General features: G+C 41.1%; 1 protein-coding gene across 4 annotated transcripts in view; it reads left to right on the forward strand.

The window, feature by feature from the left end:
• Positions 1–19663, forward strand: part of PGS1 (phosphatidylglycerophosphate synthase 1) — a 65969-nt gene that overhangs the window by 7062 nt on the left and 39244 nt on the right. Inside the window, exon 1 of one of the 4 annotated variants that reach the window (XM_072403442.1) lies at positions 11925–12056. The exons of the other annotated variants lie outside the window; for them this stretch is intronic. Coding sequence (XP_072259543.1) covers positions 12040–12056 — 17 coding nt within the window. The 5' untranslated portion in view covers positions 11925–12039. Of the gene's footprint in view, positions 1–11924; positions 12057–19663 lie in introns of those variants that run through there. 4 annotated transcript variants of the gene reach the window in all.

The following is a 19663-nucleotide window of genomic DNA, read 5'->3' on the forward strand; positions in this document are numbered from 1 at the left end:
TGATAATAATAATAATATTAATAATAATAATAATAATATTTAATAATAAACAGTATTTATATCATGCCAAAATATTATGTAGTGCTGTACGTTAAATGGGGGTTACAAATACAGGCAGTTACACAGGAGGAGGAGAGGACCCGAAGAGCTTACAATCTAGGAGGTGGGAGAAGTATCACACAATAGAGAGGATATGGAATGGTGGGTGAGTAGGCTAGGAGGGATTTTGCTATCTGGTCAGAAGGTAAGTGGGGCAAGAACTGTGGAGAGATTTGAAGGCAAAGCACAGAAGCTTGAATTTGATTCTAAGGTGAAATGGAAGCCAATGGAGAGAGGCAGCAGAAGAGGAGCGATAGGAAGGATGGATGAGTCTTGGAACTGTTGAATGCCAAAGAAATAGGCTGGGCCAGGGTCTCTTTAATATACAAAGTCTTGCCATAGAAAATAATGGCTGACTGTTTTCTCGGAAAGGTACCGAAAAAATAAAAGGTTGGGGGAGGACAAGCAAACTGCACTTTAACTATTATCCTCAGATGGTCTACTTTTTCTGCTGCTTCTTTGTTGTCTGGTCTTCCCCAGATGTACTTTTATTATCCAAGGACCACCTTTAGGGAGAGGCAAGTCATGGTACGTCTGCGAAAAGAACACAGGCCTTGTTTAACCAGCAAACAAGCGTATTTATCTTGGTGGTATCCATGTGACAGAAGGCCAACGCTGCTGGCTCAGGTGATCTCACCCTTTTGAGGTTTCTCCTTTGGCTGTTTAGTAACGTTTCCCAGCAGTGAAACATCTGTTGAATCAGTGTGGTAAGCTGCCCTCACATCCTGCAGGGTGAGCAATCAGCAGCCGCTTATCCTTGAGATTCCTTCCCCCTCCTGTGACTCTGCTTGAGCTGGACTACTTCTGGGAAACTGGCAAGGAACAACAGGAACTTGAACCAAGAACTGGTGAATCCTGTGTATCAGCCAGCTGCCTATTGATAGCCATCTCTATATACGCGTTCTGCCGTATGCAGGAAGTACTCATGACTTGTGGAGGAAAACCAACTTGTCTTAACACGCCGGGCCACCGCTCGAAAAAACTCAGCATTTTACGCAAATGGTACACTCACAATGCTGCAAACATTAAACTGTGGGATTATTCCAGGTACACCCTGATTTATATTGTTAGAACATCATCAAGGGTTGGCCCACCCAAAACCAAGATGCTTTGAAGTTAAATCACCTTGGACTTTCTTAAAGTGGACCTAGCATGAGATATTTTTGGTGATTTCTAAGTAATGTGCCACTTCTAGGTGTTTATTATCTCTTGCAGACATAACACGACTCCCCTTCAATGCTTCTTCTTTAAATTACAGCACCATATTCTTTCAGACATCCTCTAGGGTCAATTGGAACTCGTGCTCGAATTTTTTAATTTCTTTTTTTTCTGTTCACAAGCACAGTAAGTGGTTGGTGAGTGGATAAAAATTAGAAAGTAGCAGAGGGATTGAATAGTGGATTGAACTTATTGCTTCTTCCTACACTATCAAACCAATCAGATACTAATATGCATGTCCACCATTGTATATACACGATGTTGAACCCATACATCCGGGTAGGAAGAAGCTGTAGGCCGGTGGCAGCCCCTGTATTGTGACCCAACTCTTGAGTAACCACCTAAAAGCAGCCGGATGGTTACTGAAAAGTGCTGGATGGTGCGCCCAGCTAAAAGGGGTCTGGGAGAACATTGTGTATATATATTTTGCCTTTTTGACTGGCTGCGGGCATCTCGTCTTTTCGACTGTTCACTAACTATCTGAGTAAAAGTCTCCCTTCTAACTATCTGAGTTTTCTTCTCCCTTCCAATTACAAACCTGCAACCTCCCCTTTCCCAGCAATTTCGTTTATTTTCCAACCTAAAGCAGAAATCAAATATTTCTCTGGGCTAGGACAAATATGCTTCTGATTACCTAACCCTACACCCGATGCCATTGTTTTGATTCACCATTCTGAACTAGTTACTAATCTTCAGCCTTTTCATAATCTTCAGCCTATTCAAAATATAACATAACGTATTTAAACCAGTCAGGCAGTCTCTTTTCAACTTTAAAAAAAACTTTTTTTCTTTCGGTCTCCATGTGGGTCTCCATGTCCCCTGATGAAGCCAAGGTGTGAAACGCGTCAGTAAAACGAGACATGTACTCCTATTTTGACACTAATTGTATGAATTTTTGCAGGTGGATAGTAGAATATTTTCAAATAAGCCTACAATGTATGTGCTTGTTTTTGACCATTGTTTTATATAATATATTGTTCTAAAACTTGGAAATAAAATTGTATTATTTTTACTCTGTTTACATAAAACACAAACAAGCCTTCTCTGCCTCTGCCCCTTGTACTTGTATAAATTTGTCACCTTCTGTACTGAAGTTTTCTGCACAGTTGTCACTGCAGTAGAATTCCCGTTCACCCTGTTTTACCCTGGGCACCTCATTGCTCCATGGTCCAGTTCTGATGATGCCCAGCATGGACACTTTGATCTGCACTTAGGCTGCCCCAAATGCATTAGCTTGGGATACCTTTTGTGTTTTGACACCTTTATATCACCTTTAAGCAATTTGTACTACAGTAGTAGTTCTGTGGGATCAGACCATGCACATCATTGAGCCTTGGGCACCTTTGTTGACGATTCACCGGTAGATGAATCTGCTTATGGTAGACCAAGTCAACTTCCGCCATTTGACCTGTCAGTGTCTTTCAGATTTTTGCACTTGCCCATTTTTTAGCAGAACTAAACCCACATCCCCCTGTCTTCCATCCCCTGCAAAACGGAACCATCTTCTTTATTTCTCCTTTTCCAGTAGAGATGTTTGGTTATCTTGATGGATGGTGTAACTCTTGCACAAGCACATGAGAGTTCGATCATTTCCGGATTGCACAGAGGCACCAAAGAATACCAGGGATCCTGGAAACCATTTGCCCGTACTTGGGATGTGTAGGAGTTCATTCATTCCAAGCTCGTGCAGGGGAACCCAGGAATACCAAGTGTCCTTGCAACCAAAGTTGAAGCTGCGAATGTACAGCTTTTTGCCGAAAACCTATCCGGGAGGTAGAAAGGATTATTCCAGACATCGCCTGTCCCTTTCTGCAATAATGACTTGCTTGCTCATGAATTCTTAAAAGTTGAACTTTGTTTTTTAGTTCCGCTTTAGGGTTTTTTAGCAATTTGTACTATAGTAGTTCTTCTGTGGACCACGTACATCCATGAGCCTAGGACAGCCATGACTTGCAATCGCCTTTCCTTGGACCATTTTTGTCAATTTTCTACTTCATTGGACCTTTCAGTGTCATTCAGATCTTTACATTTACCCATTTATCATACTTCTTACACATCACCTTTAAGAACAGAATCATTCAGCGTATGCCATGACCGGGGCCAATAAAACCAGATGAATGTTATTCACTTCACTTGTTACTAGTTTAAGGTTTTGGCTGAAATATATAAATATGTGTGTGTATGTGTGAATATATATATCTCACTTTGTAATAACGTTTTTCCCTTTTCACATCTAACATTCATAGTCCCATCAGTAGTTTCATGCGTGTGTCTGCAGTTTTAGTTCTGATGTTGTGTTAATGAGGTCAGCAGGTTGTATCAGCAAACACTGGAAAGAATAAGAAGGAGTTGGTGGAATTGGGGGAGGCGAAGAAATTGTGAGTAAGCAGCTTCTCTCTATTTCGGGATGTCGTGTAATGTTTTCCCAGTATTTAGTCCAGTTGCTCACATGGCCCTTATGGTGCAATAAAAGAAAGAAAAAAAAAAGTGCACTTAAAGAGACAAAATAGCAAAATAATTGAAAATGTCGCCTACGGTTTGGAAATTGCCGGACAGGGACGTCTTAGGGAGGCTTTCAAGTTGTAGCATTTATGTGGTTTTCTATGGTGACCACAGCCTTATATTACAGAGGTTGAATCCATACAGGCCCTGATTTAATAATGCCCTCCAAGATGGGAGGTGATAGACAGGGGGGACCTGGTTGATCCAGCAAACCTGGAATGGATTCCTTAAAAAGTTTTAGCTATTGGCAAATATTTTCAATCCTTTACCAGATCCATTTTAGGTTTTTTGGGCAGGGTCCTCTCCTCCTCCTGTCTCAATGTGTATTTGTCCTTTGCTACGCCTCTTTGATGTGCAGCGCTGCACAATATGTTGGCGCTATATAAATCCTGTTTAAAAATATTAATAATCACCCAGGTTATCCCATGATAGTCTAAAGCTTTAATAAATCAGCTCCATTGTATTGTCATACTTAATTTTTATGAATTGCACTGCGACAGCTTTTATTGCATCTTTTTTGTTTTTTTCCCATGCATTGCACAGATGGTTCTTAAGACTGTTGTTTATTCATCGGCGTGCATGTAAAAATAACACTGCAGAACTTATTAAAATATCTCCAGTTACAAATTACTTTCAGTAAAAATGTGGTGTCACAGCGATCTAGATCCTGAGATATAGACAGCTGAAGCAATATGCAAATCTTCACTTTTCCTGTAAAAGTAAAGCTCGCCCCTCCTTTTACTAGCTGCAAATCCTCCCTTCTGGTGAGGCCGCCCATAGCATCAGTTTGATGGGTTTTTTTTGCTGTTTTTAGCTTTTTGATCTTCTTTGCAACAACCCCCCTACCTCCTTTTACCATGACATTTATCTTTCTCATATATTTCTAATATGTATATAGTGCTGAAGTATTGCAAAGCAGTTTTTAGAGTTCAAAGAGGCAAATCTGTCAGCTCCCTCATGGGGGTCTGTCTCCACCACATTAGGTTTAGGCTCAGGATTTGGGAAGGGGGGAGCCAAGTAACCCACCAGGATTTATCATTTTGGTGGAAAACCACATCCAGACTCCATGGAAAGAGCGTCTTAGATAAGACCCCCAACCAGGGATCCGGAGCTGCAACGCCATTGTGATGGATTGCAACCACAGTACTCTGTGTGTGCAGAACTTCCCAGAATTCCCAGCCCACTTCTTATATGTCTGGCTGAATGTTGTTTCATGTTTTGCTTCAGAAATTCTTGAATATGTAAAAGGAAGCCAAAGCTTTATTTATTGTAACACTGAGAATGGTCAGGCGGTTATACCGAAGCCTTTCAGTCCAAGTCTGTTTTTAGAAAGTACTGGCACAGCCTGCGGTTATATCCATAAGATGAAAATCTGCTGTAAAAGTTCCATCTTAAGCCAAATGACTGTAGTGGTCTCCCCAGAATTTGTTTGGCTATAATTCAGCTCAGAAGAGGTCTGACTTTTCAAAAACTTTTGCTGGTTACTAAAAAGTGCTGGGCGGTGCACCCTGCTGAAAGGGGCTGGGGAAAACACTGAATTAAGCCTATAGGTAGGAAATGTTTGACATAACAAAAGAAGTCTGCTTTTCCAACTCTGAGATTTTCACAGCACTGTCACACACTTCCACACTTTAACAGATAAAAGCGGGCTGATTTTGTTTTGCACATAAAGCTCAATTCCAGGAAAAAATAAATTTATCCATGCATTGGGGCTACACCTTTAGTGCATTTTTTTATTGCTCCTTTATGTCTTGTGGATATATGAAAAGGAGTGTTACCTTAACCCTGACTTCCCCAGGGGATGGCGTACTTTCATCCGATGCTCCAGGTTGTAGGCAGGCCCTCTGCATCCTTGATATTGGTCCGGCATTTTGGGGCATGCCATCAGCGAATTTGACTGTTGCATGGAATGCCTTAGAGAAAAGGCTGCAGGGGACCAAGAAGAGGAGGAATAAAGCGAGTAAAGGGGCTTAGTCTGGGTCTTGTCCCTCCACAATTACTTTGTCTGTAAGTGGACAAGCTAATTTCATTCTTCTCTGTGCACAGTACCACAACCAGTTGGCTATATGGGCCACTTCTTCCTCTTCCAGTTTAAGCCCTATTGTACGGTAACAGCAAGAAGTTAATAACAAGACAAAATTGGATAAAGTTTATGTAGCTCTCTAGATATTAAACCTTTATAATACCCTTCTCCTGCCTGGATACATCTAACTTTTTGACAGTTATTATTTTTGCACAGTATTTATTTAGCGCAGACATATTATGCAGCGCTGTACAAAGCCCATAGTTATGTCACTAGCTGTCCCTCAGAGGGGCTCACAATCTAATGTCCCTACCAAAGTCATATGTCTTTATTACAGTCTGGGGGAAAGCCAATTACCTTACTGCATGTTTTTGGAATGTGGTTGGAAACCAGAGTACCCGGAGGACACCTGCAAACTCCATGCAGATAATGTCCTGGCCTTGGGAACTTGGAAAGGCCGGAGTGCTAACCTCTGAGCCACCGTGCTGCACAGTTGTTTTTGGTCACTTAAGAAGAAGAAGAAGCCTACAATGGGCGAAACACGAACGTACACATTTACAAACCTATACCTTTAGGTCCACACTGGACTATACTTCCAGTTTCCATTTCGTAGTAGTTGCATACTATTTGGTGCCATTGTTATGGCCATGGATGGATTTCTTACATTCTCCATGTAAAATTCATCATTTTTTGTATTGTATTCTTGAAAAATGTATAATTTCTTGCTAAAAATCTTGCTAAAACAAAACTTGCTGTTTTTTTCTCTTTGCAATTTATATCCTATTCACCTTTGGGGTCGGCAAGCACTCACAGTATAGCTATTACATTTCGACACCAATTACCTACTGGTTCAGGTTTTTCATTTGTTTGGTCATGTAAACCTGGGAGTCCCCTTCTTCCTCTTCTGTTCTTGGTGGTTTGAGGTGTCCTAAATGCCATACAGAGAAGCACAATGTAATTATGCGGTATTGTTCTCTGCAATATTCTCCTGTAAGTATAGGATGGCTTAATGAACCCGCTCCATGTCTTTGACACCCTGGGCTCACAGGATGACGCTGGCCATCATTCAGCTCAGAACGGATTCTGCATGGTGAGAGTTAGCATAGCATTTCTTTTTAAGCTAGGTGGGAAGAAGCTGTAAGTGACTAGCTGCCCCTGTATTGTGATCCAACTCACTCCAAAAACTGCCGGGTGGTTATTGAAAAATGCCGGGTGGTGCGCCCAGCTAAAATGGCCTGGCGAGATCACTGGTGAGTATAAGCTTTTTTAATGCTTTTGTTATTTACAAATATAGCCTGATCAGTATTTCTTCCTAAAGTGAAACCTGGAACTCAGCTTGCAGTTTCTTTTTATAAAAAAAACCCCAGGCCTGCATGCCTATTGCAGCCGTTTTTGCATTCCTTAAAGCTGATGCTTTCCTGCTGTTTATTTATTATGGCTTTCGTGACCATTTTTATTAGAACACAAGCAGATTTTTTTTTCTAAATTCTTTTACGGTAACATATACTATAAGCCACCCAATGTACACAAAAATCATCAAAGTGACCTAATCTACCAGATCCTCCTCCTCGTAAAATATGAGTGGGACTAAGGCTACGTCAGGGTTGTAAAGCTTGAGAAATGCCATTTTCACCATTCCCAGCTTTGTATATCTTGACCATTTTACCTCCTCCTCTTTGCGTGTAGTGTTTATATGCAGCCCACTGTGCACTTTTAGGAATCTGGATAGTTATTACCAGACAAATAGGCATTACCTCATCCACCGATGAGTAAAACATGGCCTATGACACCTCTGTAACTCTACATACCCAGACTTTGTCTTGAAGAGCTCTATTTGTGCCGTGTTCCAGCTAAGTATAAAAATAAAGGGAAGCAGACTTTCAGGCTCTCGGTACAGTCTGGCAGAGTGCGGTCGATGAAGTTATACGGCTTACGGGTATCCAGAGATTAAAGTCCAACTCCAGCAAAAGATATTTTTTTTTTCAGACACTGGCTTCCTTTATGGAATAATATTTATTGAGGGTTTGAAAAAAAAATACAAAATAATACTAAACAAGCAGATTCAATATCAGAAGTAGTGAAACAGTGCAAAAAACATATAATTGTAAAGGGGGTGATAACATAATCACGGTCAAGAAAAAAGAATAGTAAATTTGGAAACACGAGGGCCTGATGGGCCTGATTTTAAAAAGCTCTCCAAGACTGGATAGGATACACTTGAATCAGTGAAGCTGGATGATCTAGACCTGGAATAGATTTCTTGAAAGTAATGCGAGCAAATGTTTTGAATCCTGGACCAGATCTTTTGCAAGTTTGCTGGATCACCCAGGTTCACTGGTGAAAGTGTACCCTCTCCAGCCTTGGAGAGGTTTAATCAATCAAGGCCATTTTGAGAGGTTGTGTGAAACATAATTCAGCGTTTCATAAGAAGGCCGAAAAAGAGCAGGAAAGACTTGAGGAACGGAAGACACAGGAAACCGAAGCAAGGAGACTAACAAGAAAGGTGATGGGGAGAGTGGGATGAGAAATTAATCATCAGTTTTTGACCCTGCTTTAAGGCAAAAAAAAAAAAAAAATGCTGGGACATGGGGAGCAGATGGCTTCGAATTTTGGCATGGTGTCATGTAACTGAGCCGTATGCTTTTTGTAAGCCATAGTCCAGGAGACTCACCTCTAAGAAACTGATATCTATAGAGTTCCATACTTTGGTAATACATTGTTTTGCAGCAGGGAAAACTTGAAGCATGAGATGTCCGTGTCCAAAGTTGGTTTGCTCTTGATTAGGGCTATCATGGAGTCACACGGCAGTGTTCAACTGAGAATTATTTTTCAGTCTGGGTGCAAAGGAACTGTAGGTGGGTGGGGAGCCTGGTATTGTGACCCAACTCTTCAGTACCCACCCAAAATCAGCCGGGTGGTTACTGAAAAGTGCTGGATGGTGCACCCAGCCAAAAGGGGCTGGTGAGAACACTGCACGAGATTGGCATAATTAATGAGGGCGGCCAGTCGGCGGACTACTTTATTCCGTGGAGTCATGCAACTAAGTTGTATGCTTTTTCATGGGCCATAGTCCAAGAGACCCCACCTTATCACTATTAGAAAACCGGTATCCGGAGACTTCCATGCTTTGGTCCGTTGTTTTGCAACGGTGAGAATGTGAAGCATGAGATGAAATCGGCATGAAATGAGGAAAATTGGTGTGCTATTGAGTGGGGCTATCTTGGGGGCACATGAGATTGGCGTACTGCATAGGTCAGCCAGTCGGCAGCATACTTTAGTCCAGGCGGAGAAAGCCACTGGGCATTGACACCGAATATGTAACGAAGAACCTGGATGAACCTGATAAATCTGCACCATATTCCTAGTTTTACTAAAGTGTTGGTGCCATTACAAAGCTAACCTTTGTGTGGGATATCCAAGACCAAACAGAAAAGTTTTTTTACTGAATAGGAACTTCAAAATACATTTTTGTGTTGGCAGTAGGAAGTAAAATAATTTTACTTGTTATTCAGTTGTCTTGATGTACAGGATCATGGAAAATATCCTGTACTTCCAGGTATGGAGGAGCATGTTACACATTGTGACAGCATGAGATTCACCATCGGACATTGCCTCTCATCTCAATCTTCTCCTTGGACCCTAGTACAAAAAAATTAAAATAATTAATTCTATGTACAGCTTTTCTTGACCTTTTGATGCAATAACTTATAGGTCTTAAAGGATCCCCTGGTATAATTATTATATCCACAGATCACTGTATATTAGTGTGGTGGCCAATGGAAAGAAACCCTCTTACACTGCTCACCATTGGGAAGAATGTCACCCTTACAGATAGCCAAAAAGATCGTTGGTGTCACTTAAACTTACCTAGAAAGCACAAATTGCTCAGAAAACCCTTAACAACCTCTGGAGGAACCCTGGTTGAGAAACACTGTTTCAGTCATTATCCATCAACACTGTCATCCTAGGGGTAAAAGGGTGCTGTTGACTTTGCTTTGAATTTTCAGGGGGCTTCAGCAGCAGGTGAGTTGCCTTCTGTGTGCAGTTTGGTAAGAGGAAAGCACAAAGAACTAGAAAGAAGCACAACCTATACTAAATGAGCAGTTTACAAGTCATGGAGGGAGGGGGCACACTTGGGTGCTAAAAGACCTTGCACTCCATTTAGAAGGTGGGAATAGTCACCTCTTTCCACCTGCTATAAAATTGCTTTTATAGCTAATTGTCCAAGTTTGGCTTAAGTTCGGGTTTAAATGAAATAAATGTTTTGTTTGCTGCCACTTTTAAAGCACTGGTAAATATTTGAACATTTTCGGTCCTTGAACAAGTGTGTTGCAAGTGGTTAAAGGACGCTTTGAGAACTGACTTCTTTTTCTTTTGTGTTGAAATGACCCCTTTCTACCATTGCATCTGGGCCTCCTGGTTGGATAAAATGTAGTTATCTACTGATCAGGTGAAAACTGTCTTCATGTATGAAAGAGAGGATGCACCTGGCTATTCCCGGTTATCTCCCAGCTTTTCCTATTCTTGACAATTACTGCAGTATTCCTCATTGGTAACTGATAAGACACAAATAGCTTACTGGAATACACTTTAATGTGTAAACTGAGTTCATATGTCTTTATTATGATTTCTGCTGCCCATATTTTCTGGAAGTACTTAAATCTAAGCCTTTGAATATTGGTTTGAAAGAAGCAGCACCAGCTGCTGTACTGAGGAGAAGGAACTGAGCTTTTTCCATGCACAGATGTATTACAATTTTTATGTTCAAGCAGCCTAAGGGCCAGAATTTGTTTTCCAATGTTCCTGAGTTCCCCATAAGGCCAATATAGTGTATTGAAGTTGAATATAATATCGTACTCCACATAAACTGGAAAGACCAAAGGTCGCCAACTTTTCGGACCTCATGGACCACTAAAATCATAACTTTAAGGACCATTAATATGATTTAAAAAAAAAAAAAAAAAAAAAGATAAATACTTCAGTATAATTAATATAAATACTCATGTAAAATAATCATCTCCGTAATGGTGCTGACAAGGACTGTGGCGGCTCTGATTCATTGATCAGCTCACGGTTAAGTGAAATATTACTATTGTTACTATTAAATTAGTTGCATTATCTTTGGTATTACTAAAGAAATGCAAAATATTTGTTTGCTTTTTCTCACTTATTATGGGTTTATTTCATTCCAAGACCAAACAAGAAATGATAGTTATCAAAGTCAAACTATTTGATGCTATTAAATATAACAGTTAAAGAAAATACACAGCTAAGGTCATGCTTACCTAAAAGAGCATCTGAGAAATAAACAAATAAAATAAAACAATCAGATAAGAATCGGTATTGGCGGAGCGGGGTAACTGTTGTAATGGTGGAAACAATACTGAAGCGTACGTTTCCGCAATGGTTGCCTCATACAACTTAATACTACACTGACGTCATGCTGCGCCTCCCTTGTTTTTACGTCTCTAGTACAGTTTGTGAATTTAGTGCAAAATAAAGGTGAACATTCATTCAGAATAAAATAACTTATTATAATTTTAAGTTTTGTTTCATTAATAATAAAACCTTAAAATTGCAAATAATATCCACATTTTTCTGTGGACCACTGGTTGGCAACCACTGGGCTAAACTTTTTTAATATCTCTGCAAATTGTGCTCCTGCCCACAGGCACGTTAATAGTATTACACAATATTTATATAACACCAACATATTAGGCAGCACTGTACAAATCCATAGTCATGTCAATCTCAAAGGGGCTCACAATCTCTTCCATAGTCATATGTCATTATTACAGTCTAAGGTCAATTTTGGGGGAAGCCAATTAACCTGACTGCATGTTTGTGCCCCTTTCTCAATCCTTCTATTATTCTTTCAATCATTCTTTACTGTTAAGATCTCTTGCTTAACATTACTGCACATTTTTGCACCTGAAGTACTCTTAGTTCTTATTGAAAGGTCTCCTTTCATCCTGGAAGTCCTTGTAAAGGGCTCTCGAAGTGGCACAAGCACCCAGTGAGAACCTTTCGAGTGGCACTTAATTCTCTTAGCAAGAGTTGACCGCAGCAAATCTTTCTTCTGATTGGGCCAGAAAAGCAGCCATATAATCACCCCACAACTTCGCTACTCAGAATCCAGAATTCTTACAAAAGCTTAAATTGGCCGTTGCTGATTTTTTTGTGTTGGCGGAGGCACTATGGACTTTGTGTTCAGGTAAGTGTTATTGGGCTGGTGGGCTTAATGAAGGGAACAAAGATGTTCAATGCACAATCTCTTAATTAGGGACATAGTACAGAGTACAATGGTACGTTGTTACATATGGAAACCAATTGGGAATACATCACCTGTTTTCTGTAAATGCCCTCTGGGTACTCTGGTTTCCTTCCACATTCAAAAATCATAGTGGTAGGTTAATTGTCTTCCCTTCCAAAACTGTATAAAGCCTAAGGCATTAAGCTATACCTGTGGAAAGGACATTGGGATGTGTTTTTTTTTTATTTTTTGGGAGACATTGGCATGGCTGTGTATTCTCTAAAGCACTACGGAAGATTTCAGCATTATCCTCTCCTCCTATATCACTCCCTGTATTAGTCTGTCATTTGCAACCCCTATTTAATGTACAGCGCTGCATAATGTGTTGGCGCTATATAAATCCTGTTTAATAATAATAATAATAATAATAATAATAATAATAATAATAATAATATATAAATGCAAAAAAGACAAAAAATGGGTCACTCTGCTGTCTCCTATCTGCAGGCTCCTTCTTTGCATATAAACAATGCAGCACAGCTGGCTTTTTGCTACTGAGATCCTACATACAGAGACTGCAGATATTTTGAAGACTGCATATATTCAAGTATTCAGCTCTTGAAGTATCAGGATGAAGAGCTCTCTCCTCATTTCGTTGGCTCCTTGTTAGCACTGCAGCACAGCTGTTGCTAATTCTCCCTTTGTACAGACTGCACTGTTCTGTTTTTTTTTGGAGGGGAGGACAGGCAGGAAGCACCCCCCAGCATCTTCTCTATAGTAAAGAATAGCAGTCTGTCATTGGACTGAGGGTGAGGTTGTTGTTCCTCACACCCTTGAACTGCTTAGTTGGGAGAAATGCTACATGTATTCTGCCACTTGTTGCAAAATGTCCAAAGTCGGACCTTTAGGAACCGGCTCAGAGGTGCAGGCGGGGGTGGCCTTAGCAGCAGCAGGGTGCTACACGGGAACATCTGCCAAAAGTCTGAAGGCTATGCACACACACATCAGATAATCACGGTGAATGATCGTGCTCTGACGTATGCAGCAGCCACCTGATGTCCATCATGGATACCTCACAGTGGATCGAGGATTGGGAATGACAGCTATGTAAAACAAGGTTTTATATTACAGAGTTTTACATAATGTAATGTAAAACTAGTTGCTATGTAAAACAAGGGAGCACAGCAGGGTTCTGCTCGCTTGCTCTCCCCCATCCTTGTGTTAGAGAAAGGAAGATAGCAAGTTACCCTGTTGCGCAAATTCCATTGCCACCCAAAATATATATACTCAGTAAGAACAAAAATAGAGAAGGAAAAGTTGGGGTTTGTTGGCTTAAAAAAGCTTATATTGTATTAAATTATTGCGACTAGAAGCAATACTTAAAATTCATACAAATCATTATGGTCTTGACCCATGGGTTAAATTGGGTATATTCAGACCACCTTGACTATACAGGTATATTCCCTGACTATAACATGGTAATGGTAAACACGGTTAATTTGTCTCTAATCTCGACACCTTTCACTGTGTGGCTTCCTCAGGGGATGCGTAGAGACCGTTAACAGGAGGCATATTTGGTAATAGTAGTAGTCTCTCTTAGGTCTGGAGCACCCCTTAAGGACCACATCTAAATCTCTGTTTAAGATGATGTTGCAGGGGTTAAGGAATCCTGTATCAGCTTGTCAATGTGGTGTAGAGATGATTAAGCCTTAAGGGGTCCTCCAGACCTATGAGAGACTACTACCAACTACTCAATGATCTCTATGCATTCCCTGAGGAAGCCACACGGTGAAACATATTGGCCTAAGAAGACGAATTAACCATGTTTACCATTATCATGGTATAGTCAGGGAATATACCTTTATATTATTATTATTTATTAATAATAAACAAGATTTATATAGCGCGCATAAAAACATATTATGCAGCGCTGTACATGGGGGTTGCAAATGATAGACTAATTCAGACAGTGATACAGGAGGAGAGGACCCTGCCCTGAAGAGCTTACAATCTAGTAGTTGGGGGAATTTACACACAATAGGATGTGAGATATGTAGTGGGGGGAAGTAGTGACGATTTCAAAAGACAGAAGAAGACAGGTAGGCAAGTATGAAAAAATGAGTTTTGAGCGCTCTTTTAAATAAGCAGAAAGTAGGATCAAGCCGAATAGGATGAAGAAGACCATTCCAGAGAGTCGGGGCAGCTCTAGAGAAGTCTTGTATCCGTGCATGTGATGGTGGACTGAAAATACCCATTTTAACCCATGGGTCAAGACCATAATAATTTGTATGTATTTTAGGAATTGTTTCTAATTGTTTGGCAATAATTTAATACAATATAAGATTTTTTTTTACCTGCAAACCCCAACTTTTCATTTTTGTTCTCCCCCATTCTCGTTCGTTCATCTGTCCCTAACAATGACCATTTCCAGCTCCGAAAATCTACCGTGTCTACAAACCTGAGGCTACACTTTAGATCATGAGCAATCACCTTGGACATTAAAAATCACCCACCCACATCTGTCTGAGGATTCAATGTCACGTTCTCAGACTGGTATCAGGAAAAGCACAAAAGTGCGTTCTCTGCACAGAAGATTGTGCCGTACCGAACGCACGCAGTTCTCTGAAGCCTTCTATATCCAATTACAGATGATTATAACAGGAAACCCTAAGGATCAACAACAGTTACCAAGAGACTGAGGAATGGAAACACTGTATAAAGCAAAGTGTGGGTGGTTGTGAATAGTTCCAGGAGAAACACTGTAAAGTCAGAAAATAATACAAAGTTCCCCTTTCACCAAAGCCATGACGAAATAATCAAATACAAAAGGGCAATGCTGTACAATACTACGGCCGGGAAATCTCCTGTTTATCCAGCATGGTTACCCTGACTGATATATAAATATATGTGTATCTGTGTTTGTGTAAAATTCCCCATCACACTAAGCCACTGTCCATTGTAATTTCCACTTGCACACTTCCTCAATGAAAAGGCCAGTTTCTGCCTCGGCCAGATTTCCCATTAGGGCTGGAAGGGTGATGGCTAATCTGCTAACTATGGAAATCTCAAAACCAAAGATTCTATCCAGGGGAGTCTCACTAATACTTCTGCATTCTCGTGGAAAGAAAAAAGATTGATCGGTGATACCTTGGCTGGTGGAGAATAGGAACCCAGTGATAAAATCTAACCATCAAAGTTTCTGAGTGATCTATAGGAAGCTGGTGGGTAATTTTAGCTCATTCCTGCGAAACTGGAATATCTGTATTTAGTTGTTTGGCTTTTTAAAAGCCTGATTGGAGCCCCAGTTAGATGTTAAATTTCAAAATCATTGAGCCTGATTTATTAAAGCTCTCCAGAGCTGGAAAAGATACACCTTCAACAGTGAAGCTGGGTGATCAAGCAAACCTGGAATGCATCTAGTCCAGCATTTGAAACATTTGCTAGCAAATGACTTTGAAGAAATCCATTCCAGGTTTGCTGGATCACCCAGCTTCACTGATGAAAATGTATCCTCTCCAGCCTTGGAGAGCTTTAATAAATCAGGCCCATTGTACTAATAACCTCCAATGTTATGGTCCTAACCTCACTTTCGTGCCCTAATCTGACTGTAAAGTTTAACAGGCACCAGCCTGAGACCCAATATCCTCAGTAAAATGAAAGGGCTGGCCAGATACTCCCCTTTTCTTCCCTTTAAAGCGGTTCTAAACTCAATAGACACAAATCTGTCCTTGTTCCATCATGGGTTGCGTCATCATCTTTCTTCTTCTCCTCTACATTCCGAACTTTGAGCACCTTATTTGTCTGGCTATCCCGGCAGCAAACACTCAGCTGCTTGTTTGCAGCTCAGCAAGTTTTGACGACTGGGATGGTGATCAGGCAGGTAAGAATACTTATTACAGAAGAGACATCACCTGCTCATGCCAATTTTTGCCAAAGTTTGGAACTTATTTTCACTTTACTACACGTTTGTGTGGTGAGGGGGTGCAGTTGTTACACTTGTCTGCCAAAACAGAGCACTGGAAATGCCTTCCATTAGATTAGGACGCGGTAATACTTGAATATTATGATATTATGAGATTATACTGCCATCTTCTTCCTTTATATCACCGGCATTCTTATCTTTGGCCATCTTGATTGGCCAGGCCGGGAGTCTTAGGACCCCCAGGAGAAGCCAGGTATCCTAGCCACCAGGGCAAATTTTGAAAGTTGAAAGGCGACAAGGCAGGTAGGAATTTTTTTTTTTCCATTAAAGCTCTGCCTGATGTGAACTTTTTAAAGTGGAACTTCAGTAAAGATATGCATCTCATTATGATAAACCTCAAGTCTAGCTTTTTTTTTTTGAAAACCAAAAATTAGAATCTTTCTAATATCAGCTGCTTTCCCTGCACAGAGATGCTTTATTGCACTTTCTAGAAGGCGAGGTCATGTGACACCCGTCCGCACTTACGTAAACTCACAGAAAAGGCTCAAGGGCAGAATGACTTGCCCACACTGTGGCATTGGGTCACATGACTTCAACAAAGGGATGATAGAAGCTCACGTAGAGCTGCTTATTAACTGCTACTGCCTTATTATGGGTTCCCTTAAGCTCCTTGATCTGAACTTGTGTGTCCAAACAGCACACGGAGCTGTGGCTGACACCAAGAATGAGGTCTAAGATGCCCTCTGTAAAGGACGGTGCATGGCTAGCCAAGGTGAAGCTAATCTAGGTACAGATAGCATAAAAAAATAAGATAGGGTAGACAGTGGTTGCTGCTAAAAATGCTTTTAGCAAAGTCCTTGGGAAAAAAATAATTCGGGAATGGCCTGACTGTTAAGCAAGTGCAATCACAAAATATTTCTGAGTTTTTTTTCCACTGTTACTCCAAAAATTTGCCCAGTTTTCTTATGTGACCGTTAACCAAGTGAAATCACATTGATTAGTTCCAGTTGAATGCAGGTATTTTTTTTTTAGGCAAGGTTCCTAAATTTTGCTAAAGAACTCTTTATATCAGGGGTCGGCAAACTCCAGCTTTTAGACCAGATACGGCCTAGCAGGTAGTCCGTTCCAGCCTAACACCCCCTGGCCGATCCGGCTTAATGCTGGCTGGCAACACGCGGCTCGCCTCCAGATCAGCGGGGGGGCGTTAGGAACTACCGGAGCCGCAGCCGCCAGAGCTCCAGTGCTGCCCTCTTGCAGTTGCTCCCCTATTTATCGCCGCGGCGATAGATAGGGAAAGCTCCCTGAAGGGTAAATTCTTCTCCTCCGCAATGCATATGGAGGAGAGGGATTTCATTTCAGGGGGCGTTCGCTGGTGGTGGGCGGAGCCATTAGGGCAGGTCCCGCCCACCCCATAAATGGCCTATTGGCTATAAAACTTTGCCGACCCCTGCTTTACACCATACGTAACCATTTGTTATAAAAATAGCCAAATCAGTTGGGAAAGGGTATGAAATCCTATTTGATTCAACTCAGAAGCAACATGTCAGTTATGCAGAGGAAGTTTGGAGCCACTAGGGAAATGTGTATGTATTGCAAACAGAATGCTGTAATACGTGTGTTCTTTATTATTTTGACATACACTTTAGAGCTGAGCCCCAGGCACAATTTAGTTTTTAAATTTACTAACAACAAAGGATCAAAATCCTCAAATGACTTTGCTGTCTCGGATCTTACTGTGTAACAGAGGCAGCATCTTTGTCCCTGGTCTGCATGTGACCTTTGCAGAGAACAAAGAATTTATTATTATTATTATTATTATTATTATTGTTTTGCATTTATATAGCACCAACATATCACGCAGCACTTAAAGTCCATAGCCATGTCACTAACTGTCCCTGGGGCTCACAATGTAATGTCCCTAACATAGTCATATGTCATTCACATAGTCAAAGCCAATTTGGGTGGAAGCCAATTAACCTACCTGCATGTTTCTGGAATGTGGAACTGGAGTAAAACCACAGGGAGAACATGCAAACTCCATGCAGATGGTGTCCTGACCAAGATTGGAACCTGGGGGCCTAACAATTATATTAGCCAAAGAACTATTTTCTGAGCCACCGTGCCGCCCATGTGTTTGTGGGTGGCACAAAGAGAGAGCAGCAGTCGCTGCTATTTAATACAGGAAACTCCTGCACAAAGAAAAATGGGAGTTTTGTAAGGCAGAACTGAAGTTCCACTTTTAAAAATCTATGGCCATGCAGGTCAATATTTCAGAAAGCAACAGGCAAGGTTCATTTTGCAATAATTCTCCTACCTGTCTGATTGCTCCAAAAAACTGAGCTGTGCATGCACAGATTCTGCTTTGGCATTCAGGATACCCGACAATCCTGGCTTTTCCATTGAGTTTGCACCCTAGGGTTCCTCCAGAGGTTGCAAGGGGTTCCTTTAAGCAATCCTTGCCTCAGGTCAGTGTAAGTGACACCCCATTATCTTTTTTTGGCTATCTGTAAGGGTGACTTTCTTCCCAATGGCCAGCAATGTATAAGGCATTCTTTCCATTGACCCCCCACACTAACACTGTGAGCTGTGGATATAGGAATTCTAGAAGATTTCATGAAGACCTGAAAATTATTTTAATGGTTCCTACATGTTAAAAAGGTCAAGAAACACTGGTCTACTGGAGAAGAAAAAAGCAAATAATGGCAGCGCCCTGCAAAGAACAAGGACAGGTGAATAATGCAGGTTCAGTTCCCCTTTAAGGCTCGATTATTGCACAGAGCAGGAATAAATACACAAAGGACACCAGGATTCAAGTAATCATAGACATGTCTTTTGTATTTATAACATTATTAGTTTTCCTGGAATTCAGCTCTGCAAGTTGCACGTGCATCTATACAGGTCACTGAGGTGAACGCGGCTTGGTATTTGCAAAGACATCGCAGCAGCCCCTGGCTGCTTTAACCTGTTGACCTTTTTATGAGCTCCATTCTGGAGAAATTAAGCATTGCTCCCTGGATGAGGTGAGCCCGGTGCACATTAAGCATTAGCTGGCTGTTGTTCAGGTGCGTTCCCTTCCCCTCCTCCTCTGTAATCTTACTATAATACGCCTGTCTCCTGGGAATATATTTTATTTACTTTTGTGCGTTGATTAATAGCAGAGCTCTCGCCCCGTACGAGAAGGAGGCTTTATCTGCCAGGAATTGCGTCCCCCAGCGATGACATCCCATGTCAGATTCTTTAGCCTCTGTACTGCCGCCAGATGACATTCCACCATCCCGAGAAATATATAAATGTGTCTTATATCAAATGTACAGAAATCCGAGATAAATCCTTCTCAATGAGAGAACATCGGGTGCCCCCCTCATACCCCTCCACTTACTGGAAGCTGAAATTTGAGCAGACTTAAATCTTTAGCGTGTGTCCAAAGAATTTGCGGAAGCATGTTTTGTCGGGAACGGCTACAAATGGGTGAGGCCCATGGGGTAAACGGTGTAGGAAATATTTAATGTTTATATTTTACGGCATAAAAATATTTTTGCATATGTTGGTCTAGGTTCACACTTGTGGTGAGTTTGCAGCGCACTTACCTCTTCCTCACGCTAGGAACTGCTGCCCCTCAGGAGATGCTACGTGGTAGCATGGGCAT

This window comes from Pyxicephalus adspersus, chromosome 3, assembly GCF_032062135.1.
Source record: "Pyxicephalus adspersus chromosome 3, UCB_Pads_2.0, whole genome shotgun sequence".
NCBI lineage: Eukaryota > Metazoa > Chordata > Amphibia > Anura > Pyxicephalidae > Pyxicephalus > Pyxicephalus adspersus.